At 40.8% G+C, this 26,899-nt stretch overlaps 1 protein-coding gene across 2 annotated transcripts in view; it reads right to left on the bottom strand.

Moving 5' to 3' along the window:
* pappaa (pregnancy-associated plasma protein A, pappalysin 1a) overlaps positions 1–26,899 on the bottom strand; it is a 94,753-nt gene that overhangs the window by 27,547 nt on the left and 40,307 nt on the right. For both annotated transcript variants that reach the window (XM_051938697.1, XM_022212004.2), the window contains exons 11-14: positions 12,854–12,964; positions 11,939–12,074; positions 11,412–11,625; positions 7,606–7,780 (exon numbers count right to left, since the gene is read on the bottom strand). In XM_051938697.1, the coding sequence (XP_051794657.1) occupies positions 7,606–7,780; positions 11,412–11,625; positions 11,939–12,074; positions 12,854–12,964 (636 nt within the window). The remainder of the gene's footprint in view (positions 1–7,605; positions 7,781–11,411; positions 11,626–11,938; positions 12,075–12,853; positions 12,965–26,899) is intronic.

The following is a 26,899-nucleotide window of genomic DNA, read 5'->3' as shown; positions in this document are numbered from 1 at the left end:
TGTGTTGAGAACTTGATCGGCGCTCAATTGTGAGAAACTTTATGCATTGGACATACACTGTATAGGCAGGAACTGACTTTTCAACACTCATATTGCATGCCAGGACCAATGGCAAGTCCATGGAGCTATCTGTTGGATTCCACTCCAAAACTGTGGTAAGGTATTGATCAGGGAAAGGGTATAAAAACCATTTCTAAAGCACTGGCTGTTCCCAGGAGCACAGTGGCCAAGATAATTGTGAAATGGAAGAAGTTTGCAACCACCAGAACTCTGCCTGGAGTTGGTCATTGAGCCAAATGGAGTAACCAAAGAAGAAGGGGGCCTTGGTCAGGGAGGTGACCGAGAATCCAACAGTCCTTTTAACAGAGCTGAGAAGTCCTTTGCCGAGATGAGCAAATCTTCTGAAAGGATGACCACCTTGTACCCAACCGACCACCTCCATCAATCAAGTCGCTACACAGGAACCACTCTTGAGGAAAAAGCAAAATGACAGCCCACTTGCAGTTGACAAACAGCAGGTTTCTGAGAGTGAAAGGAAAAAGATTTTCTGGTGAGATGAAACTAAACCTCAACATCTTAGGCAGAACTCCAAGCACTATGTCTGGTAAACACCAGGCTCTGCTCATTACCTGGTCAATACCATCTACAGTGAAGCATGCAGTGCTGGAGGAGCTTCTCAGTGCCGGGAACATGGAGACCGATCAGGGTTGAGAGGAGGATGAATGCAGCCAAAGACAAACAGATCCTTGAAAAAAAAAAAAAATCTGCACTGGAGCAACCATGAACGGACACTGGTGTGCCATTTAACCTTTCAGAAAGAAAAAAGCCTGAAGCTTATGGTCAAAACAACAATGGAGTGAATTCAGGACAAGCCTCTGACTGTCCTTGAGTGGCCCAGCTAAAGGCCGGACTCAAACCTCATACAACATCTGTGGAGACGCCTGGTAGTTGACAGATGTTTCTAATCCAATCTGATGAAGTTTGAAAGGATCTGAAAGCAAGAATTTGATAAACCGCCCCAATCTAGATGTGCAACGCATGTAGCAACTTACCCTAGAAGACCTTAAGTTATAACTGCTGTCAACAGAGCTTTAGATTTCAATTTCTGATTTTTAGGAAATTTGCAAAAAAAAAAAAAAAAAAAAAAATCACAACATTGTCTTCATGGGCCATAATTATGTGCTGACTGTCTTATTCATTTTAAATTGAATCTACAACACAATAAAGAGTGAAAAATAATGAAAGGGTCTTAATACTTTCTGAAGTGACTGTATATGTAGGATTGTGTGCATGTCTGTACTACTACATGTGTAAAAGTGTGGGAATTTTCCTTGCTTTAAAAAATTTACAGCTGACTGTTTCTCTTCCAGTAGCAATTTTAACAACCTTTGGCTACATGGCCTACTCCAAGCCAGACAGACGAACAGACAAATGAACTGACAGAGTGACAGCTTCTTCCTTTAACTTAGGAGTTTGTCTGAGCTCTGAGATTACTTAAACACAAGCACGAAAAAGCACAGTGGCAGCGCACAGTTGCACACTGATTGGAAGACTTAGAACTGAGTATAATTTAGTATTGTCTAGTCCTCACGAAAAAGCCTTTGTGAAACAGTTTCTTTGGAGAGAAAATGCTTTACTTAGAAGCAGAGGTTTTATTTGCCTGGAGTATACACACCGATATAAAACATTCAACTGTTCCACAAATGATTCTGGACAAGAATGTGCTCAGAACAGTAGCATGTTACTGAGAATCTAACAGTACTCAGAAGCAGAGAAGCTTCCAAGTACATAAAAATCTGGGAGGGATAGTTCTCTCTCTTTTTTTTCTTTTTTTTTAAGATAATCACATCAGCTTGGTTTTTCAAACCACTCTGTGTGAAAAAAGACACCATGTGAAAGTTTTTGTTTGGAGTGAAGGAAGGACAGTTTGTATTAAGTAACATTCGCAATTTTCCCAGCTTGACTCCAAGTGCAGAGCAGCTCTTTTCCAATTATAGTTATGAATAAAACTAAAGGCTAGGCATATTGTCTATCAGTAGAACAAGGAATATTGAGATGGGCTGTATTGATTTGACCACTCTTAACTGCGCAACTGCACACTAAAAGTTGCACTTATTTGTCCGAAGGGATAACAAGTTAAAGGGTTGTATCTTTGCTTTAAGAGACCCAATTACAACTAACAGTTTTTCACTCTTATTCAACCACCAGGTTTTACTTGTAGACTCATAGCCCAGTGCAGGTATTCCCAGCTGTAGCTCTAAAATGACAGAATAGAACACAGACACAAAAAAGCAGGACACCTTTCTTATGAGCCTATGCATCCTTTGCAAAGACATTGCGAGGGTACAGTAAAGAAAATTATACTCAAAAATATGCTTACTGACCTTAAAGCACCTGTGAAATGGGTTTCAATTCCTATAATTATTATTTTTCTTGGACACAGTCCCGCCTAAATGAGCAACGGTCAACGGTAGTTATTTTAAAAAATGCTCTTAGGCATATTTTATTAATAGCTTAATCATCTAAAACTCAGATTTTCTGAGTCAGGGCTGAGTGGGTGAGGTTTTATCAGATTGATAGCGCCAGTGCTTGGAAAACTAAACCACACATCAATAGCCATTGTCATGTTGATTCAATTCTTGCCAAACTAATCTGTGCATGGAAATACTGTAACACCACATATTTCCAACAGAGCCCTGCCTATGTTAAAGACACAGAAGAACACAGGCATAAAATAAAAATAAAAAAGGAATTTTATGACAAAATTTAAACTCAGCTTAAAATTGTATGCTTATGAAAAACACCCAGCATTCACAACGACAAGCTGATTGACAAAATAGGCTTTAAGGACCTTAAAACAATAAAACAGGAAACATAATTTACCCACACCCTTGCTGTGGGGCTAATAGCACATATTAGCTGTTCTAATGTACACTTCTCTTGGTTGAAAGCTGCCATTAGGTCTTCAGTGTGCACCACTGACCTGGTGAGGACACCTACTATCATTACCATTTACAAGACACAGCATCCAAGAAGGGTTGGTGGCCACCACAGTCTACCAAGTGATTTAAAGTCCAGGTATATAAATCACTGGTGTATCTGCCCTGTATGTAGACCCAGTAGTGGGACATGTTCACTGACGTCAGAAGACGCATAATAGTCAGTGTCCTCACAAGTGGGAACGAACTGATATAAATCAGCTGTCCCGCAGGTTCAGACCAAGAACGTAGTTTTCACTACTTTACTTGCATGAAAGTTCTACTTTATTAGTGAAAATGGTAATAGTTGGGCTCTGTATTCAATCCATTCACACTAGCTGCAGTACAGTATCTGTGGAAAAACTCCAGTTTGGAGCCAGTGACTCACTGAAGGTCAAAGGCAAGAGCATGTCCACAGCAGTGCCTAACGAGCATATCCTACAGAGTGACAGAAAACTGGAGCAAGTTCAGACCCACACAATGCATAAAATGAGAAATGGATTAAGAGACCCAAAGTGAATTCCAATCATTCCAATCAAAATTGCTCATTGGGCACAAGCACTGGAAAATATCTTCAGACATCTGTAATTGGGTGCCTACAGTGTTATGTACATGAAAGTCTGTCTCTGGCCGACTGCCCACATGAATGAAAAAATACACAGAAAATTACATGTCATTATGGATCCTAAGAGCTCTTCAGTTTATGTTGCACATAACAGCTGAAATTATGATAATACCTACAGATTTCCATCACTTTGATGCCACCTAAAGACGGTCTTTTGGTTAGGGCGGTATGTATGGCAGAATGTTGGTTTTGTGGGCTTACTAAGATTCAGTGAGTACGGTTTCATGATGGACAGTGGTTAAGTCCATAGAGCACCTACAAAATGGGAGGCCAATTTGAAATAGATGTGACTTATGCAATGCCAGCACTCAGTGTTCCCAAACCACATCAGAGAAAAAGATAGGGGAAAAAGAAAACAATAAAATACACATATACAAATAAAGTGAGTAAGGGAAACAGATTTGTTCTGCAGATAGCATTATCTAAGAAGGTGGTGTTCCCAGAACCACTTTGACATCAGTGAAACAAGAATGTAATTGGCTAATGAAAGAAGACAAGAGGCTGCTCCGCATGCTGTACTTTCAACCTTAGTGTGGACGTATGTCTGTCTTTGTAAGGACTAGTCTGGCTAAAAAAATAAATGAAGAGATGCACAATGAAGGGTCAAGGAGAATCTGCATTTGTTCAAGTTCCCATTAGTCTTTTCCAGTTTGAGGGGGAGATGAGAGCCGATGAACACTATGAATATGGCCAGAGCAATTTATTACCAGCCTTTTGAGTCATACAGGATGTTTGCTCTATTACATTTGATGTAGAATGCGTCCAGTGCTTCTTGTGTTTTCCTCTACTTGTTCTTTTGTCCTGCAATTCAATTTTGTTGCTGGAGTCAATAAAAAGGGAACTGGATTCTATAACAAGCAACAAAACTGCTTCAATTTGTTGCATTCCAACACAAAAACAACAAAAAGTATATGGCAAAAAGGGTCATTTATAGTGAGGCTTACATGAAATTCTGTGTTTGTGTTTACTCTCAGTAAGACTGGCTCCACTTAGCCTACAAATACTTTCAGACAGAAATTTCTACTGCCAGTAATTGATTGTAATTGTACGTACATTGGTTAGAAACTGTTCGGTATATGCCATTAGCAAATCATGGAAATGTCTCGTACAATCAATTAGTTCAAACAGTTCAAACCTACGTCTGTAATATATACTAATTAGGCTTCACATAATAGCACTGCGACAGCTTAAACTAAACACTGATGCTAACACACTTTTCTGTCTTGTGTTACTGGACGTCACAGGTGCCTTTGACATCGTCAGCCATGAAATCTGCATTATAGAATAGAATAGAATGCTTTATTGTCATTACACGGTGTATAATTATGCAGTTGGATCACAATTTTAAATCAGTTAAAGATTCTCTCTGGAGTCCCACAAGGGTCAATCCCTAGCCCAATGCATTTTATGCTACACATGATCACATTCAGTTTTATCATCTAGACTTGCAGCATCCGTTTCTATGCAGATGACATACATATATATATGGTATATAGTTGTATTTATATAGCGCTTTTATCCAAAGCACTTTACATGATACGTCACATTCACCCATTCACACACACATTCACACACTGATGGTGGAAGGTGCCATGCAAGGCGCTAACCACGACCCACCCAGGAGCAATTAGGGGTTCGATGTCTTGCTCAGGGACACCTCGACATGAGCTCGACGGGCCAAGGATTGAACCAGCAACCTTCCAGTTACAAGACGGCCACTCTACCCACTGAGCAATGCCGCCCCTGCCATGTGACTCTTTCTTTCTTATGATGAATTTAGTTGACTTGACAATTTGGTAAATTTTATTCTGGACAGAAATTATTGATCACAAAACACTGTTTCACAAGGAGACGTGAATACAAACTGAAATTCTAATGGAAGGACAAACTGTGGCGAGAAAATCAACACAAAGCTTTCACTGTGCACCCTAAAAGTCAGCAAGTAGTTTTAAACCCGAGTGTAATCTTGGATATTGCGAAAGATTGCGTCAAAAGTAACAAGTTCCATATCACAGACAAACTTAGAGAAGACAGCCTCATATATTAATTTGAAACATATGCAAACACAACTCTCAAACTATCCAAAAGCAAAACTTAATTCCTTACAGGATTTAACGGCCACCAATGTAAAATGTGCTCTGTTAATAAAACTGTCTGCTGTGGTAGAGAACAAACGCCAAAGAATGCATATCGTTTTTAAAAGACCATATCTAAAGACCTTTATTATATCACATTCAATGAGGAAAACAACGTAGTTTAAATTTCGTAACATACAATATATCTAACTCTGCACATTTCCATTAACTGTGTGATGCTAATCTAATACCAACAAAACTGGCCCGGTGCCTTTTACAGAAGTTAAGTAAATGAATGCAAAAAGTTATTCATAAATAACAAGTCCTCTAAATACCTTTGAACTGTCAGTCATCATTTGTGGCAAACATTCAGACTCAAAAAAAAAAAATTAGTTGGCATGGCTGTACTTCCTTTTCTGTTCCCTCCTGTCCCCCCTCACCCCACTTTCTCTGTACTTTCCTGCCTCTCCCTCTCTGGAAAGTATAATTTATCGCTAAATGAATTGACATTGATGAATTGCCACATAGTGCACTGTCAATCAAAGGCTAATGCAATTAGAAATCTGTGCAGACTCAATGGAGAACTATTCTGAGTGTTTGTACATATAATATGTATGATTGTTGATGTAAATATGCTACACATACACACACATGCAGTATGATTATTTGTGTGTTCAGATAGACATGAATATTTAGAAGCAATAAGTGATAGAAAACCAATGGTAGAACACCTTCTTTCGATCCCTCTGTTACCCATACTCTTGTCTTGTTTCTCACTGCATCTTTTCTCCACATTTACAACCTCACACATACAAACAGACCCACACATACAGGGCAGGCATGTTTTTCTTATGTATAAAAAAACCACATAAAAACAAAATTTAGCTTGTTTTCTGAACATCCCATCTCTCCGAGGGAGCATTAATAGATTGTCTTGCAGGCAGCTTTACAAAGGATGGAGAAGGATAAAGCATTTATATGGCCTTTACAGCAGCTTGGCCCCAATCCAAAAGGTTTACAATGTGGTGTCAACTACTCTGTTTGTTTGTTTACTTGCGGTGTGCATGCATCTGTGTGTATATACCGTATCTGTCCACATCTGTGTTCTGTCTATGTGGGAGATTGCCTCGCGCTGCTTGTACTTAACTGTATGTGCGTCGGTATCTACATGGAAGTATTTAATGTGCGCTGCTTAGTGACAGCAGTAGCAAATCTCTGCCCTTTAACAGAGACTTCAATGTGTGTGAAATGAGCAGGGATGGAGCGAGGGAGAGGGAGCAGACACTATGCGATGATGTCATCGTCCCAGCGGAGTAGCAATACAAAGTGACTGTTTGAGGTGATGGTGCAGCATGCTCAGCAAGAGACTAAACACTTTTATGTCTGTGCTTGTAGAGAGTAAGTGTGCGCACGAGTGTTTGTGTGTGTGGGGGTGTGTGCGTGCATGTGTGTGTGTGTGTGTGTGTGTGTGTGTGTGTGTGTGTGTGTGTGTGTGTGTGTGTGTGTGTGCGGTGTGTTTGTATATGTGTAGCAAGCTAGCAAAAGGAGGAGACTGGGGCTCCACTTCTCAGTGCTGCACTCATCTACCTGGAGGTTTATGATGTCATTCTCCCTGGAGGCTTGCCGCGCCAAGCCTAGTTTTCGCAGGTGACAAAACAAATGCAGAGATAGAGAGGAGAGCAGAAAGAAAAGCTCGTTTGCACTTTCTGTCGTATGGCCATTCGTGTGTCTGAGCTTCGCGTCAGTGCATGTTCACGTGTGCATTCACAGATTCATGTTTGCGTGCATGTTCCATATGCGGCAGAAATGCTTTTGCACTTAAGTGTTTGCATGTGTACGTTTATGCATCCGTGTACCTATTTGACTGCGTCAGACATGTGTGCGCGTGTGTGTGTGTGTGTGTGTGGCACAGTGCTCGTGTGTTCACCTGGCTCTTGATGATGTCATCATCCTGGTGGACTTGCAGGACGTATCCAGAGTTGCAGGAGATGGTGCAGCGGTCTCCGTTGTAGAAGTGGCGGCCAGGGCTACTGCACTTTAGGTCTGCATTGCGGATTAAGGGTTCCTGGCAGTCAATGGCTTCGCACGAATAATGTACACAACTACGAGGGGTGAGGGGTAGTGCGTGGGTGTGTGTGTGTGTGTGTGTGTGTGTGGGTGGGTAGTGGGGGGGGTGGTAAAAGAAAGTGAGAGAAGAACAGAGAACAAAGAGAGAAAAGAAAGCTGAAAACCACATTTCAAGTTATAACCAACATAAATTCTGTGCATAAAATAACACTGCAGACTCTCAAACATGGGAGCAGTCACACATTTGCTCACAAACAGACAAAGCTACGCATTGAGTCAACCACATCCATCCATCAATGACGGCTTAACATATCAAATCAATAAACCACATGGAGAAAAGATTGTCATATTTGCGTTGTGCACGGAACGGGTGTCTGTGTGCGCATAGTTTGTGAATCAAGAGCAACAGGATAGATTGTGTGCAGGCTACAATGGCAGGGTTTGGCCACAGCTCTATAGTAGCCTGATGGAGAAGGCATTTAATGCTCTTGGAATGCTTGGATGCCCAAGGCACCTTTTTACAACAGTCCACATTCTACAGTATAGGGTTCCCTTATGAAGCCGAGGGAGAAAGAGGGAGAGAGAGAAAGAAAGGGAAGGTATGGGGGGCAGAGAAAGAGAGAGAGAGGATGTAAGAAAATACAGGTCTGGAGAAACATTGTTAAACTCGCTCCTGCAAGAATGGAATCTCTATTTTCCTCTTTTCATCCATTTGTTTTCCTGCTTCTGTTGCAGATATATTCCTTTCACTTTCTTTCCTTTTTCTCTCAAATTAATAATAATGTAAACCACTGACTTTTATTTTCTCCCCGTCCCTCTCACTACGTCAACTTATGTTGACAAGAAGCTAAGCTTAGCAGGTGAAAACTAGTTATAAAGCACAAAAGTAGCACTGCCTTATGTCTTATTTGAGGACAAACTAGGGAAGCCTCGAAGTCTCCTCTGTGGACACTTTGGCTTTGAACAAAATCTCATTGTGGTTTTTGGGTAGTCACTCTGGAATTTATGACATAAATTACAATTAACTACCTGGAAAACTATCCTCCTCCCCTGCAAATGAGAATACAGTATACACCACAGGAGAATATTAGGAGAATTAAACAGAAAAGAGAGAACAGGATGAAACTTGTGTGAATATCCCTTGTACACTAATTAACACAGCCCCAACAGTTCTCAATGCAAGAAGGCATGATAAGTGTAAAAAGAAATTCAAAAAAAGGTGTGAAAAACTGAGACAAAAGGGAAAACATACATGTGCATATGCTCGCCGACAAGCATGGAACATAAAACTGAGTCATGTTAATAGCTCCTGTTGTTAACAACTCAGGGAAAAAGGGATGTGGTGTTTTGTGGAGGAATAAGTATTACGGGAAATATGCTGCTCAGCCCAGGAGAATGAGAGAAGGAAAGTCGGAGCAGGAGGCACAAAAAAGGGGAGAATTAAGGAGAAAGAGATGGCAGTCGGAGGGAAAGGAAGATGACGTGAAAGTAAAGGATGAGAAGACATCACGGGATAACAGCTATGATGAAGGGGGAGGAGGAGGGAAGATGTGGAAAAGCAGGGAGAGGGAATGGGAATAAGGAGGAAGTGAAGCAAAATGGAGAAGAGAGACGAGTCATTTGGAAAGTGGGGTATGGACGACAAAATGCAGATGATGAAGTGGAGTTGATTAAAGAAAAGAAGCAGATCGGCGGTATTCAAAAAGACAAAGAAAGCGAGCCTGGATTCCCCTCTAATGTTATAGGAACTGGCCAGCAAATAATAACTGCTCAGATTTAATAATATTCAGCTTGTAGCCTGTTCAAAACGTCTGAAGATGCGTAATGGTTTTAAAGAGTCTCTACAAATTGGATGAGAGAATATGAAAGAAAGAAAAGTCAGCAAGAACTCAGGAGAAGGCGACTGCGCCTGTGTGTGCGGTAACAAACAATTTCCTGGCTGATGCAGATACACAGCAGTTTTAATCTATTTAGGTGCTCTTGGATGTCTCGCAGGCACACAACAAAAGCCACAAACAGCTCTATCTCTGCACACAGAACCCCTGACCGTCCGCGCTTTGCGTATCGCCGTGTTTCTTGGTGCATTTTGAAAGTGGTGGTGGGAGCGCCGTCACTGTGAACCGTCTCATGCATGACAGTGGTGTGGAAATTGGTAAATTGCTCCTCTTTGTGTGTGTGGTCTGGTTTAGCTGTGTTTGTGAGGAGCGACTTGACATCATGTGCTTTCAAATATAAGGTAGATTCAAAATTGTGAACTGATGGGTAAATAGATAATAATCGCTGTGTTGGTTCTGGGAATAACTTGAGGGACTTTTAATGGATTTTAACTTGAAGTCGATCATATTTCATTTCTGGTTCAGATTCTGAGGTTTCAGCCGTTACGAATCGTTTTGTAACACACACAGAAATGGCCAAATATGAAATACTGCTCCACATTCGGCGTCACCTTTTATTGCCTGATTGACAGGCCATTTATTTAATCAACTAGTTAATTACATAAATGGCAGCCTCGGCGCACCGTTGAACAATGCGAGAACTATTACAGGAGAAACACATCCATTTGGCAGGATTTTTCAAAGAATCGGGATATTTTTATGCAGTGTGTACTTCAGCCGAACTCAAAACATAACAAACTGGGGCGGTAAACAAGATTTAGTGCTGGAGGCAGTGTGGCAGCTCTATTGTTAGAAAATTTGTGGAGCTCAACAACAGGTCCAAATTAATTGTAAATTTCCAGTGACGTTATATTTGTTACGTCCAATGTTTTACTGTTATAACTGTAGCTTCGGGCAGATGTCTAACATTAAACAGCTTGGGGGCGACCCGCCAGCCAATTGGCTAAAGCCACATAACACCAAGCAGTGGATCCGTGGTTTGAACCCTGACATGGGAACATTTGTCATCCCCTGCTTGCCTTCATGCATTTTCTATCCTCTTCTTTACCTCCATTTCACAATACAGGCAACAAAAACTGTGCTATTGATGCTTTCTGCTACCAATAACTAACACACAACTCTCACTTTTTCTTCTCAAACACTCACACAGACATTGTCTTCTTTCAAAATAGTAGACGGGACATATTGCAAAGTCTAAGGGGAATGTGAAAATTGGTTGATGCAAATGATTTATCATCTTCACTACAGACTTTCTCATATTGTCTAAAAAATGTTGTTGTTTTTCTCCGTATTGTAAGTTTACTATCACCACTACGCACTAGGTACAGCATCTACTGCATGTCTGTCCACTCTCTAAGATGGGTGTTGTGGATGCAGGGTTTTGCTTATTTGTTGAAATTTGCTGAGATTATAATGACTCTGAGGGCAAGTTTGTGATTTGGGGTTTTATAAATGAACTTGACAGTGAAATGAAGGACGAGTGGTTGCTAGTTTTTGACCTTTGACTCACAAGAAGGTTTCATTCTTCAGATGTTTGGAAATGGCAGTAATCCATAGCTGATACTGTGTGTTGCTTTATAGTCTTTTCACAGTATGCACATCTGTATAAGGACTTAAATCAAGTTTCCTATATCTTGTTTGTGTGAAAGCATAGTTGTGTAAATGTACATAAATGATCCCATGATTTCTTATGTTTGTGTGCACTGTGGAGCCTGTGTATTGTATTTAAGCATAATCTGCAATAAATATTATTTAAATATTTTGACCTCACCTCTGTCCTGTGGGATTGTAGATCTCATTGCTCTGACAGCCACTTATCGTGATGGGGTCGAACGACTGGAAGGAGCGCAGGCCTACGCCGGAGATGGCCACGAGGCGAGAGGCAAACATGACCAGGATAGCCTTGGTGTGGTAAAAGGCCACTGATAGGTCATGGCTCACGGGGATCACCAAGGGGTTAGTGCGGCAGCTCAGACGCCACTCACCTTGGGGGCAAAGAGCCAAAGACAGAACAGAGCGCAGTGAGGTTGAGGTAAAGGACAGAACCAGACGTTAATCCAACCTTAAAGGTGAATAGGAAAAGAAGAACAGGATGGAAGACAGGACTAAATAACATGCTGCTATTGAAAGACTAATACAGTGCTCTATATGAGACAGTGAAAAGAAGCAAAACAGTGACGCGCACACTTAAGAGGGCTTCATTCTGTTGGATGTACGAGTTCCACTGTTCCATTTTCAATAAAAGGTGAGTGAAGTGGGTTGCAGTCTGAATGCATGAGTGCATAAGAGAGTTCTCACCTAGACTGTGGATGCCCTCCTTGGTGTCCACCAACTGAACAGTAATATTACACTGTGTCTGGTCGACGTAGCCGGTCCCATCAGCAGCCAAGTGTATAATCACAGCTGCTGCCACCATGGGGTGAGAAAAGTGGGCCTGAATGAAGGAAAAGAGAAAGCACAATCCGTCAGTAACTACTCTTGTCCTATTTCCAAATACCCCTTCATATAATAGTCCTACTTTTATTTTACAACATAAATTATATCTCTTGGAGGTGTTAATGTGTTTTTACTTGCTTTTTTTTTCTTTTCCTAACTCAAATCATGTCTTATTCAGCACATGTGTTATCAAGCTGGCCAATGATTCTTTCGCTTTGTGTCTTTCAACATTTAAAATCTCTCAGCCAAGACAAATGATGAGGTAACGTCTGTGTATAGAAGTAATTTCCAGTAAAATTAGGCTACCTTTAGAAGGAATCATCCTAATCAGAAAAATTACAGGATCGCTGATCACATATACCAGTCATTATACAAATCAAGTAAACTACAGCTATAGGCAGACTATAGAATAATATGAGCATTGCTTTGGTGGTAAGTGCAATAAAAGCACAAATTTTAGGTGTCATTCATCATGAAAAACCTCTACCAGGACATCAGCATTATTATTTTCTTAGTGATTCATCAGAACAGACAGTGTTTGTGTTAAGACCACAGGGAAGCATAAAATGCCTGACTGAATATTTAAATAACTTTCACTTTTTTAAAAAGAATAGACTAAGGCCAAACTCTTACATAGATTGCTTAATACATCATCACTAATCTCCCAGTCCAGGCACCTAATGCACATGATCATCCAAAGCTACATCACTATCAGGTGGCAGTACAGCTGCTGGATACTATTGTAATTGTAAAATATTTGATGAATGTTAGTTTTACCTTTAGCCAATAGGTAGAATATCCCCACGCTGACTGGTGGGCCTCACGACAAGGAAACCATGCATACTGGGACACTCCATCAGAGAGGTCGAACACCTTGGACTGACATGTCTACAGAAACACAGGAGAGAGAAAGCAATATGAGCAATGCACGTCTTAGTAAATATTTTCTTTATGTAGCTCCAAAGATAAAGTTAATTAATGGATGTAATGCAAATTAATATATATGTTGGATAGAATTAGAGAGAAGACATTTTTCAAGGAGGGTTTAAATGTCAGTCTGATATGTCACTTGGATGTAAAGTGATTTTCATTGTCATACAAAGGATTTCAGTGTTTTTGAGTTATATAAGTCAAATCATGGGATGCAATCTACACACAAACTGAACGATCCTAAGTCATCTACTTATTCTTTTGGAGTCTCTGCTCTCATCACCTGTTGTTGTCAGTTCTGATCACTGAAAAGCTCCTTTTCCCATCACTATAGACCTCAGTTTCAAAGAAGTAAATTTAGGAGGCGGCATGCTAGATTTAGGTTGAAACGAGCTTTTGCTGAGTAGCTAAGTAAGATGCATGTTACACTTAGTGCTTGCAATGAAAAAGCTTAAATCAGGTTAGAATCTTGGCCCTTTGACAACACTGTGACCCCTGCTTTACCCCGACTGTGGACTGTTTGTCGGCTGTTTGAGCTGACGTGCATCTGATGTGTGTTGTGTGCTGCACTGTTTGTTTGTGTCTTGTCAACAAACGACATCCTGTCATGCATCACATGCACCGTATCGCTCTCCTCTTCTTCTGTTCCTCATTTTCCTTTCTACCACTCTGTTCCCATATTCACCATGTCCTGACTGTTAAACTCTGTCATGCCACACCTGTCCACTAGAAGCCCCCAGAGAGTATCCATGACTCTCTATAGTACACAGATCAGTATTTCAAGTGAGGATGCTTTAAACATGAACGGTTTGTATATGTCAGGTTAACTTCACTCAATGTGCAATAAATTTAAAATAATAATAAAAAAAAGACAGGGAGAAAAAAACCCATAAAGGTTGTTCCAAGCATCTTGGAGAACTTGCCACAGCTCTTCTGTGGATTCAGGCTGTCACAGTTGCTTGTGTCTCCTCGTGTAATCCCAGACTTACTCCATGATCAGGGCTCTGTGGGCCACACCATCTGCTGCATGACTCTTTGCTCTTCTTGTTGTTGAAGATAGTTCTTTATAAATCTGGCTGCATGTTCAGGCTTGTTATCATTCTGCAGAGTGAATCTGGGACCAATCAATTGTCTGTGTGATGGCATTGTGTGATAGAGAACAATCAGATGTATTCGGAACAGTCAAAAGTGCATAAAAATGACACTCAGGCTCATATATAGTATTTTCACGTCTGAAATATTTTCTTTTTTTGACCCAGAGGCTCTAGAATGTAGCACTGAGGGCAAATGCCAGTACGATTAATGCACCCAGAGATTAATTGGTGTGAGATATGGGGAAATCCACAACATTATCGGTGAAATGCAAAACAAACACAATGCAAATTCACCTTTAAGTTACAGCTAACTGATTATGTAAAACCACTGTTTAATTATCAAAGCTTTGAGTCCAGTCCCATTTACTTTAAAGAACATTTAAACCAATTCCACTGGGTCACTTCTGTTGTGACCACAACTTTTAATGTAATGCTCTGTAAAAAAAAAAAAAAAAAAAAATGCACATCACGCAGTAATGTAGCAGTGAACCGCTCTCCAAATACACCTTTCTGACCTTGGATTAGATGGTGTCTGTGTCACCTGTTATCTATAATTGTACTATGTGGAGCACATGGTGTGTCATGGTACATCTCACTAGGATTTCAGTCCCTATCACCTCTTTAGCTACATTAGCATTGTGAACTATAATTAGAAATATATGGTGAGAAAGAACGCAGGGATGTAGAGAAACCAGGAATGCTAAGATGTCAAACATTCATTATCAGTAAAAAATAATATTAAAAGTAAATATGAGAGATGGCAAAAAGCTATTGAGCAATAGATAAACACAGATAAAGGGGAGAGAGAGGACACATACCCAAGGACGTTGAGTTTCGCCCACTGCCCTGAGCTAGTGAAATGAGACACCAGTAACATGAGAGTTTTGCTAGAGAGGCTACTGTAAGATCCTGCCACCGTGGAAAACTGGCCAGACCAGCTATCTCCATACATCTGTCCCCTGGATCTGTCGACGTGACCTTTCCGCTCACAGCTGAAGCGGCAGAAATGAGGAATGCAGGTGACAAAAACACCTGAGATAAGTCGCCGTGAGACTTTGCTCACATTTGAGTGTGATTGTGCAGATCACTTGGCAGATTGTCACTCGAGGTTTTATGAAAACATGATACAGTTACCAGAAAATGATAATGTAAAAAATACTTATTATTACTGTAGGTGTGTTGTAAATTAAAATGAAGGTGACCTGTTTCTACTACTACCCCTTCGGTGGCAGGATAGGTGACAAGACCCGCTCCGTGTGTAAACCGATGACTCCATGTAAACACAGGTGGCACTAGATAAACAGTTTTTCCTCAAGCAAGCACCTCCTAAAGCTTTGCAACGAGAATCAAAGCAATCTCAATAAATTAGTCATTGATCCGATTCTGGCATTAAAAGTGGGGGAAGGTTTGTTATTGTAACACCTTCTAAAGCAAAGCTACTTTAGTTCCACAGTCTCATGTTTTATTTGGTCACCCATCCATCAATAAACCTTTATTCTTTTACGAGTCACAAAGGACTAGTGGTCAATCTTAGCACACATTCATTGGCTGGACAGGCTTCCAGGCTATCGCAGGGCTGACACATTAACAAGGCACATTACAAGCATTCCCATTCACTTGCATAGCTATTGGTAAAATAGAGCCGCCAATTAACCAAACCCAAATGTCCTTGGACGGCAGTGGGAAACAAGAGCACCCAGAGGAAACCTGTACAACTGGAGGAACATGTAAGCTTGACAGGCACCAGCTGTGGAATCAAATTCTTCTTGTTGCGAGTAAACACCACACCATGGTGCCACTGATTTCAAATTATAACGTGTATTAAATTTTTAAAAATCCCTGTTAAATGCTACTTCCATTTCCATATTTGCTCATTCTAATAATCAGGTAGTTTAAATTCAAGGTAAAACATAAACATAACATGGCTCAATTGGAATTTTGGAACTGTATGTGTTCCACATTATGTGTCAGGCATCTATGATATAACGAAAATAAAGACAACCAGTTCATCCAATGCTGTTTATTACCTCATGTGGATTTTATTGAAGCACAATCTGACGGCTTTTTCCTAATCTCATGCCAATTTTTCTCCCTCTCTCTTGACATCTTTGATCAGTTCTTTATGTAGAGAGTGGAAATCCATTTTGAGAAGAGCTAGTTTGTTTTTTTCCCATGGATACCTTGCCACCCAAATTTGTCACTTTTGGTTTTGATCTGACTGCTGCTGCTATGTAAGCTGTCATAATCAATCTGAGGTCTGAGATTTTTAGCATCGTCCTTTGTAGTAATGCCAAATTTAGGAAGAAAATTCCTTCATATTTGTTGCTGTTGTTGTTTAACAATAAAAGTCGCATTTATTATTTTTTTCGTCTTCTAAAATGTAAAAACTGGACGAAATGCTGCCATCGTTCATGTCATAGTGCCAGACTTCTGAATCCTAACGTTGGATTTTGTATTTTTAAATTGCAGACTATGAATGTACATTTTAGCATCGACTGTTTTGCTAAATGTATTTGTACCCCAAGTGGTGCATAAAAACCTCCTCCACAATGACTCAGTTCTTTAAACAGGTGGAAAATTCTTCTCTGGTTGAAAGAATACATTCATTCTGCTAGAGATCACGGACAACAGCCATGTGTCTCATTTCTACCATGATCAGGTGTTATTTAAGGATTTGGGTAAATGCATTCTCAACAGTACGCCCCGAGGACGGTAAAAGTCACATGCATTGATTAATGCACTGAGGAAAGAGGAATGGGAGCCCAGAAACATTTATAGCACTCACTTTATCACAGGTTAAGTAACAAAACCTGATCATTTTACATAGAAATTGCAAGTTCACAACATATGGCTATAATTATTAAAATGCATGGGCTAACTTCAACCAACTTCGCAAATGTGACAGAAGCTTGAAGCTGCTGTCCGGAGTTTCCGTTTGTTTTCAATTTATGTATCATTTTTTAACAAAGCTTAAATGTGTTAGTCTAGTTCGATACTATAATATAAAGTTAGTATAACGCAATATGAAAATTTATTCCTGAGCTCCGCCTTCCTCTCATAGACCCCCATGTTATTCCAAAAAGCGCCGGTCGCTGCCGACCAATCAAGTTCGAGCTTCAGCTTTGTCATGCTGTCAATCAACGGTTACGCGCACAGCAAGCAAGCCCATGCAGAGGTGGGCGAGCTACGCACTACACAACCGCGCGCACATTTGTTTTGCTTGTGGAGGAGAGAGCATCAGGGATCAGCAACTTCCAGAAAAGTTACCAATCCCACGGCTTGTCAGGCCAAGAGACTGCAGGACGTTTTTTGGCTCGGGGTGCTCGCGTCGCTCCCCGACCACGGCCTCCATAGCCCGCCTGACGACTTCGTTTAGATGCCCGACCTCTGGAGGAAGATGTTGGGGCGTCTGGGACATACTCTTCGTCAGAGGAGTCATGCAATTCTGAACTCTAGATAGAAATAAATAAACAATGTAACACATATACACGCGTAAATGCACTAAGTTTGATAAACAACGTCATCGAGAGGGATACACGAGTGTAATCACATATTGAAACTTTACTCGTTCGTCCTAGAAGATTCATGTTATTTTGGTATTAGGACAAGTTAGACTCAATACAGCATTCTAACGTAATTCCTTTATTATTTACTAAATGTACTAAATGTAGAAGAGTGGAAAACAGCAAAACAGGCGAGATGCTGCAGCACTCCTCTCATGTACTGCGCGCGTGCACAAATAAAGGGGCGAAATCAGAGGGAGGGACGGTGGGACCAACAGTGTTTTGGGAAACGCTGCGATTCAAACTCCGGACAGCAGCTTTAAGTGCTTTTCCACTAACACCTGCACAAATCTGCCAGTTTTGCATACTCTCCCATAGCGGATGTGCGTTTTTATTGACAAATACAAGTTCACTTCTCTCGCCATGTTCTTTATCATTTCTCGGAAATAAATTTTATGGCTAATACGACTGCTGAGTCCAATAAGGCGAAATAAAAAACAGATCAGAGGCACGCTGCAAGCCATTATTAATCAGCCCGCTTCTATTCGGAATATGAAATCACAGAACAGCATTTGGAAATGGTGTTTGTGTCACATGTGATTTTTACTTCATCTGAACCTGCCAGCAAAGATTTACGGTGACACGAAAGACAACACAAAAGTTTGCATGTCCCACACCAGTACAATCATGGTAGTTCATACTGTATCGGCTACGTGCATGAATTTCAACAGCATTGCATCACTTTATCGACACCGCCAACAGAGAAGGCAAGCGGAGGTCAAAAACAACACTCAGAAGATAAAATGTGCACACTGAACCATCACGTGTTCGAAATGAAGGAAACAGCACATATGCATCCAAAATAGGATGTGTCCTTGTTTGCCTTCCTTCAATGCGTTGTGCCTATAAAATATGCCATCTTCCAGCAGACCTGCATAAGGATCGCTTGATTACAACTACAATAGCACAGCTGGAACTGTTCATGAAAGATAGTCCAAAGAATCCATCTTGTTTCGTAATTGGAAAAAGTGAAAGGAGTATATAGTTATCCTGTGGTATTTTGTTTTTGGAGTAAAAAGTATGATTGATGAGTGATTCAAATAGACAAAAAACTTGATGTTGTAATGCTCATTATGTGCGAGAGCTTTTGAAAAAAAAAAAAACAGATTTGCTGCTCAGTAGAAGTTGTTGTACAAACAGGCAAATATGATACCTATTCATCACAATAACCAAACAAGGAGAAATCATTGTGATATCCTCTCCTACAAAAACTCATTCTAAGTGCATTTGGCTTGCTTTGTTCCATGTTAAAGATGCAACAGTCTCCTACTCCCAGCCTTGTCTCATTGAAGTGTCCCCAGTTATGTTGTAGTAACAAGTGTAGTCACTGGATGGTATTTTTTGGGATTGTGGGGGGTTACAAGTCTTTTTCTATTTTGTTCTTTAACAAATGAAGCGCTACATTTATGAACAACATTCGAGGCGCTGGGAGGTTGTCAGGGTGGTGGGGGTGGGTGTGCAAACCACATGACTGCAACACCAGATCAAGGCCACAGTTTCACACCCGGACCCCCGTCTGAGGTTTAGGCAACAAAGGCACTTTGGTGAAGGTTAGGGGAGGATTGTGGTTTCAGTTAAATGTTCAACATGTCGTGTCTTAAGTCACTGTGGACTTTTTCTGTATTAACTGAGACCACAATTTTTCTCCAAACCTAACCAAGTGCTGCCATGCGGTGCCTAAACATAACCTTGAACTGGAATTATCACTTCGTGGTCATATGGCTGGTGTGATAAAACTCCCTCAAGGCATTCCTGACGAACTGAATTCACAAGATGGGGCAGACAGTCACCTCGACCTGTGACCGATTACAGCCAAAACGTAATCAGTTCTTCCTTGAGTCCAAGTTACTGTTAGTGCCAAATTTTAAGATAATAACAATAATAATACATTTTATTTAGCAGCGCCTTTCATGACACCCAAGGTCACTTTACAGAGGATAAAAACACAATAAAATAAATAAAACAATCAGACAAAAGTAACACAACAGTCAAAAGAAACAATGAAATTACAATGAATATGCGGATTTAAACAAATGAGGTTTCCATGTTATGTGAGTAAATAAGGTGCCTAATGTTAATGTTTGAGCAATCTCAGCAGTCAAGAAATTCTCTCAAGGCTTTTCTGAGAAATTGACAGTGGTATAGATGGATAGACTGACTGACAAATTGAGGCACTTCAAGCTAATATTTTCATAGAAAACCAACATCGATATAACTTAATTTATATGTTCAGTCTCAGTATTTTTCCAACTTGCCAAACATGTTAACTAACAACATTTTAGAACAACTTCTTATGTTCCTGGAAAACATAATCCAGTTGGGATTCTCTTCAAAGCACATTTACTATTGCAATTTATTGTATATAAATAAGGGTTTGCTATTTCAGGTACTAAACTCTGCTGAGACATCTATTTGGAACTACACAAATTCTCGCCTTTGCTTGGAAAACAGTCTCAGCAGCACAGGAGATGAGTTCAACTCCTTAACTCCAAAATACACACACACATACACACACACACGTAGTTACACACATGGTCTTAATATTTACCAGCTGGCTAGTCAGACTGGCAGACAACAGCCAACCCCAGGTCTGTAGACACAAACTGGTGTTTGTAAATCACCACTTCAGATAAAAGGAGAGCTAAGCGTGTTGAGCCAAGAGGAAACGAAAGGAGATAAAGGTGAAAAGAAAGAGAGAGTGCAACTGTCAGACTCATTACCTGAAAATTATGTCCGTACTGTAAAAACATCCACTAAGAGCGCAACACAAAACAGAAACTTGAAAAGAAAGGAGGGGAGCTGTTAGCCCAGGCAGAGTAATGAAAATAATAATGGCTTTAATAGCATAATGTAACTCAACAACAGCCTTTCTCCCCCTTTTGGTGCCAGGACTGAGTTAGATCACCTCTATGCAAGGATGCCTGCACATAACACTTATCCGTGTCCAAACATGTACACCGACCCACACATGCACATGCTGTACACACGCTGCATCCACCTTGGCTCGGATGTTGAAGCTTCTAGAGGCTCAAAACGTCCTATCTTGGATGCAAATCAATAATCCTCACTGACACAACCACAAACATGGGCCATATGTTCTTGCAAAACTTATGTAAGGCAGTTAGGAGGCCCTGCAAAGGTCCTCTGTATATTTTTCAAAAATTTGGCCCAGGAGCTTGAGTAAGGTCTTCGATCGCCTCAGGGTTTCACTGACACTCACTTCCCTTTGCTTTGCATTGGACAAAACAAAGAGATCATTTCTATAATGATGGATGACTGCTCTTTTACAAATGCATACGTTCTCTTTTTAGAAAGTCATACCGCACCTAGTGGAGTAACACTTATTAGGCTAATCTCTTGCAGTACACATGAGCTGCAGCAGTGTCATTGATAGGTATTAAGCGTGAACCTTATGTCATGGAGCTATCTATGAACGAATTCTAACATGGAGATCATGAGAATGCATCACATCTACACACACACAGACAAGAACGTGCCATCGTGGCAACATAATGTCTGACATACTATGCATCATGTGAAATGATGCAAAAAAGTAGTAGATATAATTAGTGATTTGGCTTTAAAGAGCATCTCTCTTGTTTGCGTCTGTTGACTTTGGGCTTTAACTTCAGCAGTAAACACAATCACTGCAACAGCTACAGTTCATTCAGTTTGAGTCACACAGTGTCATCAACGTAAACACCGGTACCTGCTGAGTATTTCACTGCTTGTTCGCTTCGGAGTCTGTCGTGCAACTCTGCAAAGTCAGGCAGTGACCTAGTTTGTTTTTTTTTTTTCTGGATTTGTGGAAATTTTTTTGGACACATGCAAATTAAGGAGACAATTTAGCACAAGGATTTTTAAAAAGTCACAGCACCTCCTAAAACACGTCTGCTTCCTTCGAATATTTGCTTTCTTTCTCCCCCCCCCCCCCCCCTCCATTTCTTCTTCTCTTTTTGTTAAAGGCATATATACGAATGTGAAGCCCGAGCATGGGAAGCAGGAGTGAGCATCTGTGAGGCATTTGTGGCGAGGAAGAAAGAGAAACAGAGAAAAACTAGTATGAGTTTCCAAGCACCATCCCATGGTTTACTGGAATGCTGGTGAGCGCCTGGTGCGTGAGGTAATGTCCTGTCACCCAGACCCACCCATACCTACTGGAGCTCACCGTCTCATTGGTCCGAGGCGAATGATGGGCCACTTCCACGGCCTACTGAGAGTGGGGCTGTAAAAGTTAGTGAGTGGGTGCAATTATGCAGTTTGCCCATCCCGGTCTCATCAGAACAGACATGAGTAGTGACTGGGTGGTAAGGAACACAGACCACAAACTAATGTATAGGGATTGGTGAGCGTACAATGCCAGCAAGTTGAAAACAGATGGGTCTGCGGAGAATATAAATGTCCCTCAGTCAGTGGCCCCCTGCGCTCAATAAAACAGTGCCAAAACCCTGCATATTAACGGCTTGAAAATGTTATAGGGATGGGAGGGGGAGGAGTGAGGGGTGGGGGTGGGGGTGGGGGGGGAGGTCATCAGTGCCATGAAAAAAATACACCAGCTTCAATGAGTTTCCACATGGTAGAACCACAATAATAACTGAAACGGGAAAAGTAAAAGAGAAAAAGAAACACCATCCCAGAGGTTTCTTTTTAATGTTACCACACGCTTATGTCACTGGCACTGTGCCTGACGAGGACGGTGCGGTTTGCAGGGAATGTCGGTGAGAGAGACCCAGCCAGAGGAGCTGGCCTTCCCGCGCTGCTGAAAGCAACAGTTCGGCTACTGTACGATCTTTTGCGGGCATGTATGTGTTTGTGTAACGGTACGTGCAATTTTGCCTGCGTATTTGTTTGCATGTATATATAAAGGAAAGCGTGTGTAAACGTGCATGTGTGCTCTGCAGTAGCCTGTACAGTATGCATGTATCCTCCACTTAAGTACACAAACACACGCTGCCTGCTGTTTTTGGGACCCGGGACAGAAATGGGCCAGTTATTGTTTCCTCGTTTTACTAGCCAGAATAATTCCTTTTACAGTTCCTCTCTCTTCTTCCCTCTGAAGCATTATTTACCTAAAGGTGAATGTGGCAGGGGGGATTTAATTCAGACCTCATGCACATATGTTTGTTTTACATCTCAAGATGGGTGAACTTTATATATAGGCAATTTCTTGCAGCATGAGAGGACTAAAATGTTATCCCTTCTGTTGCTTATGTATAATTAAGGTTAGCGTTCTCCAGGGGTGCCCAGGGGTTGCATCAGAGATTGCCCGGGCAGCGGCCCTCTCTGGAGAAATCACCTGGCTTGCTGTTTGATCTTAAAGTTTCAATGCACACGCACACTCCCCACCAACACAAACTCATCTACACACACGTATGCAGAGGCAACAAGGCTGCACACGTACATGGATACACACACAGGGCACGCACACACCAAAGGTTAGTTGCTAAGGCCAATTCTCCACTCCAATTCCCCTAGAGCAAGTTGAGCTGGCTCACCATATTCCACGGTGTGGTAGTGGGGGAACATTATGTTCTGCTCCACAAAGACAGCAGTAGTACATTTCAGTCCCCCATGGACCTGCCCTATAATCCTGTACGGTGTCGGCACTATGAGTGTGTGTGTGTTTGCCCGTTTGTCTTTGTCTGGCGTCGTACCTGTATGTGTGTGCGCGTGTGTGTGTGAGCTTGATCAGGAAAGAAAGGAGAATCATTCAAATGAGCTGAAGTCATCTTATTGTTTTCACAGGTAGCCATATATTTGAGGTCTTCTAAAATAATGTGTAATGGTTTTTACAGTGAATGAGCGGTAAAAGATGTTTAAAAAAAAAAAGAGAGAAAACAAGGTCAAAGTTCCAACTCCATTAGAATTTTAGACTGGCAGTATTTTTTATTATTAAAGGGACATAATACATGCATTTTGCGCTCTACATTTTTGTTCTGGGACTACAGAAGGTTTGGATAATTCACATTTAAAGCCTTTACGTGAAACGGGAAACATCAGTGCTAGACTTTTTAAACCCCACTGCTCCTCTAAGTCTACTTTCTTCTAATTGGCAAACTTTTTGGAAGCCTTTGCTTGGGAGAACCACCTACTCTTATTGCCAGTGTTGAAATTACAAAAGCAAATCTGTAAACCTACTCTGTAACATAATTTCTTGTACTTAATTGGAAATGGCAACTTTTAAAATACACTCGTACATTTTCAAGCCTAAATTTGATGTCAAATAGAGTGGACAGCAGCAACAAGGGTTACAGCAGGATGTCTGTCGGATAAATACTGCGCTCATTATGGGTTTATCACGCAAGATGTGAGTGGATTATTTACTTCAGTCACAAGCCATATGCAGATTTTTTTATATATTCCACTGATAATAGGTGTACATGTAAGAAATGCAATCAAATGCAGAACGAAGTGAAAAATGTCTGCTGACACAAAAGATAACGTAGTAAAACATTATTCTGCTATTGCCAAGCAGCTGAATGGTATGTCCCTGCAATGTTGGCTATTCAGATGCTGGAGTACAGTAAATATCTATGGTGCTGCTCTGTTACACTGTTTTTCAAGAATCTGTGCATACATTTACCAAGAAGACCACAGTTTGTTAGCGTGCTGTGGCTGGAGCTGATGAATGACCTCACCTCATAGCAAAAGTACAGCAAAAAACATTGGAAACCGCATGTTCAGAGCAGTCTGAAGTCTGAGCTTATTCAATCACGGAGACTACTTTTACATACATTTGTCTCATTACTGGAAAGTTTGGCTTCATCTCATATGAACATCCTGCATTATACCACTACACATACATGGCAGGAAATAAACAAACGCCTGTATGTCTGCTTTATTTTTCTTTATACATTCTCTGGAGTCATGGTATTTTTCATTTGCATCAAGCTACTGATTTGCGGACATTTTAATGTGACCAACAAGAGAGGCCAGTTTCTGCTTTCACAATCACTTTTTTTAAGGATCCATTTTTTTTCTAAATGCAACAAAAAAAAATTGTAAATGGGATCAGTTTTCAAATTGATTGACTTTCAGTGACAAGCTTTAATCCTGTCTGTCATTTGTGATTTGTGTTTCTGCATCCTTGAAGTATTTTAATGTAATTTATGTCATATGTATATCACTTCTTCTACGGGCTTAGTTTTCTGAGTTTAACACCACTTGACTGCTGTGTTATACACATTTTCATTTCCCGATCTAGGGTTTTTCCTAATCTACATGTCATTTTTGTTCCCTTTGTTTAGGGTTTTATTTTTGGAGCGCAACCACCTTTTCCATCTCAATCAAGCACACAAAAATATAACTGCTGGACTATACTCTACAGTGGTATATAACTCCACACAATAGTGTTGAGTTTCAGACTTTATGACCCAAAACTTAATGTATGTCAGTCTCACAAAGATCTAGCACACAGTAACATTTTGTGAGGCTTACAGCAAGCTACTAATGTATTGTGTACACTCCAGCAGTATGTATTTATGGCTCTATGCACCATTTATTCTTATGTTGCTGAACCCTCCCTCAGCAGCAGTTACAATATGGGAGCAGCCACCCATCCTTCTCCTTGGCTTTGCTCTGGTGCATAAAGACTCAGAATAGATCTCATGCACAAATGCTCACAACTGAGATTATCATTCACCATCCTCTTTAATGGATGTGTATTTATGTTGGGTCTGTTTTACAGCAGAAATATATATCTGCATATACCCCTTACACACACACACACACACACACACACTCTCTCTCTCTTTCACAAACACACAAGTACATAGCGCTTGAGATTTCGTGCAGATACATGATCGCTCTTGCTCTTCAAGTGCCTTCTTGTGCTGTTGTTGCTTTCTTGCATCCGTAAAGATCCCTATCAGTGCTGCCTGCCTCACTCACTCTCTCTCTCAGACACACACACACACACACTCATAGAATCCACACTGTCTTTAGACACCAACAGGACCGATACACAAAGTCAATACAGGAGTTGTTTACTAGATCAGAAGGAAATGATGTGCTCTCCAGTCCTATGACCCAACACATTCATTCAGAACAAAAAACAGAAGCGGTTACGCTTTAGCATCGTACTGTATCTGGGAGGCTCCTCTCCAGCTGAACTCTGTCAAAGAGCTGTGAATTGTGAATATGGAAACATGACTAACTTACAAGGGTACATCAAAAAGTTCTCAGCCTCGCCCATGAACAAAGGGGCGTAATTTCTTTTTTGGTACATAGCCGTATACTATAAAGCCTTATTTCACTGTCCACAAAAACTCAAAGGTTTGTTGTCATTCACTTTGAATGTTGACACCAGATAAGAAGTTGAGAAGAATAGAAATGGCAAGGATGAATTCGGCTCGTTTTCAGGCCAGATTCCTCAGGAGAACTGTGACCCATGATGAGACACTGTTTCACCACTTTGATCTCAAATAAAAGACTCAAAGCAACCAATGGAAACACACCGGTTCCCCTCCTCCAGGAAAGTTCAAGCAAGTGGCATCTGTCAGAGTCCTCTCTGTTTTGTGACAGTGAGGGATGAAGTCATCCACACTGTTGAGGAGAATGTAGAGGCTCAAGATGTGACCTTCTTCCAAGAAGTTTGGACATCAGTGGAACAAATGTATTGAAGTTGAAGGTTAAAAAAAAATAAAGCAAGAACAATCTTTTCTCCTGTGACACTTTCTGGTGAGGCTGAGAACTTTTTGAAGTACCCTTGCAAACTACGACTTGTGCATTTCTGGTAGAACTAGCATGAGTCAGTTTTTCAAGTGTATGATAACATGGCAACAAGGCAGTGCTTTGGAAAGTAGGGACGTTGTGTACCCCAATTTTGAAGTTTTGAAGTCAGTGTCTGGTGTATGTTATCAGCAGAATGACAACAGAATTTGTGACATCAAAAATAAAACTGTTCTCTCTCAATGCTAACACTGTCATTGCTATGGTTAATGTTTTGTTAGGTTTAGGTACAAAATGATACGGTGAGGTTTGGGGGAGAAAAAAATCATCACTTGCTTCAAAGTACATCTTTTAAGAGTGCGGTTCTAATTTCCCCAAGTACAAATTGAGAGATTTAGAGAAAACCGAGGAGCGGTGAAGCCGTTCAGGTGTCTTCTTGTAGCCCAACATCTCTCTAAGACACTGACTGATGGTTTTCAACCTCTTCCTGGGCCTCAGTTTTCTCTCTTCTCCCTCACACATTAACGCACACACCAGAATAGAAACAGGCACTAGAAAAGGCAGCA

This window comes from Acanthochromis polyacanthus, chromosome 18 (assembly GCF_021347895.1).
Source record: "Acanthochromis polyacanthus isolate Apoly-LR-REF ecotype Palm Island chromosome 18, KAUST_Apoly_ChrSc, whole genome shotgun sequence".
In the NCBI taxonomy this organism is placed as follows: domain Eukaryota; kingdom Metazoa; phylum Chordata; class Actinopteri; family Pomacentridae; genus Acanthochromis; species Acanthochromis polyacanthus.
The sequence above is the reverse complement of the archived record's forward strand: the minus strand, read 5'-3'. Positions and strand labels throughout refer to the sequence as shown.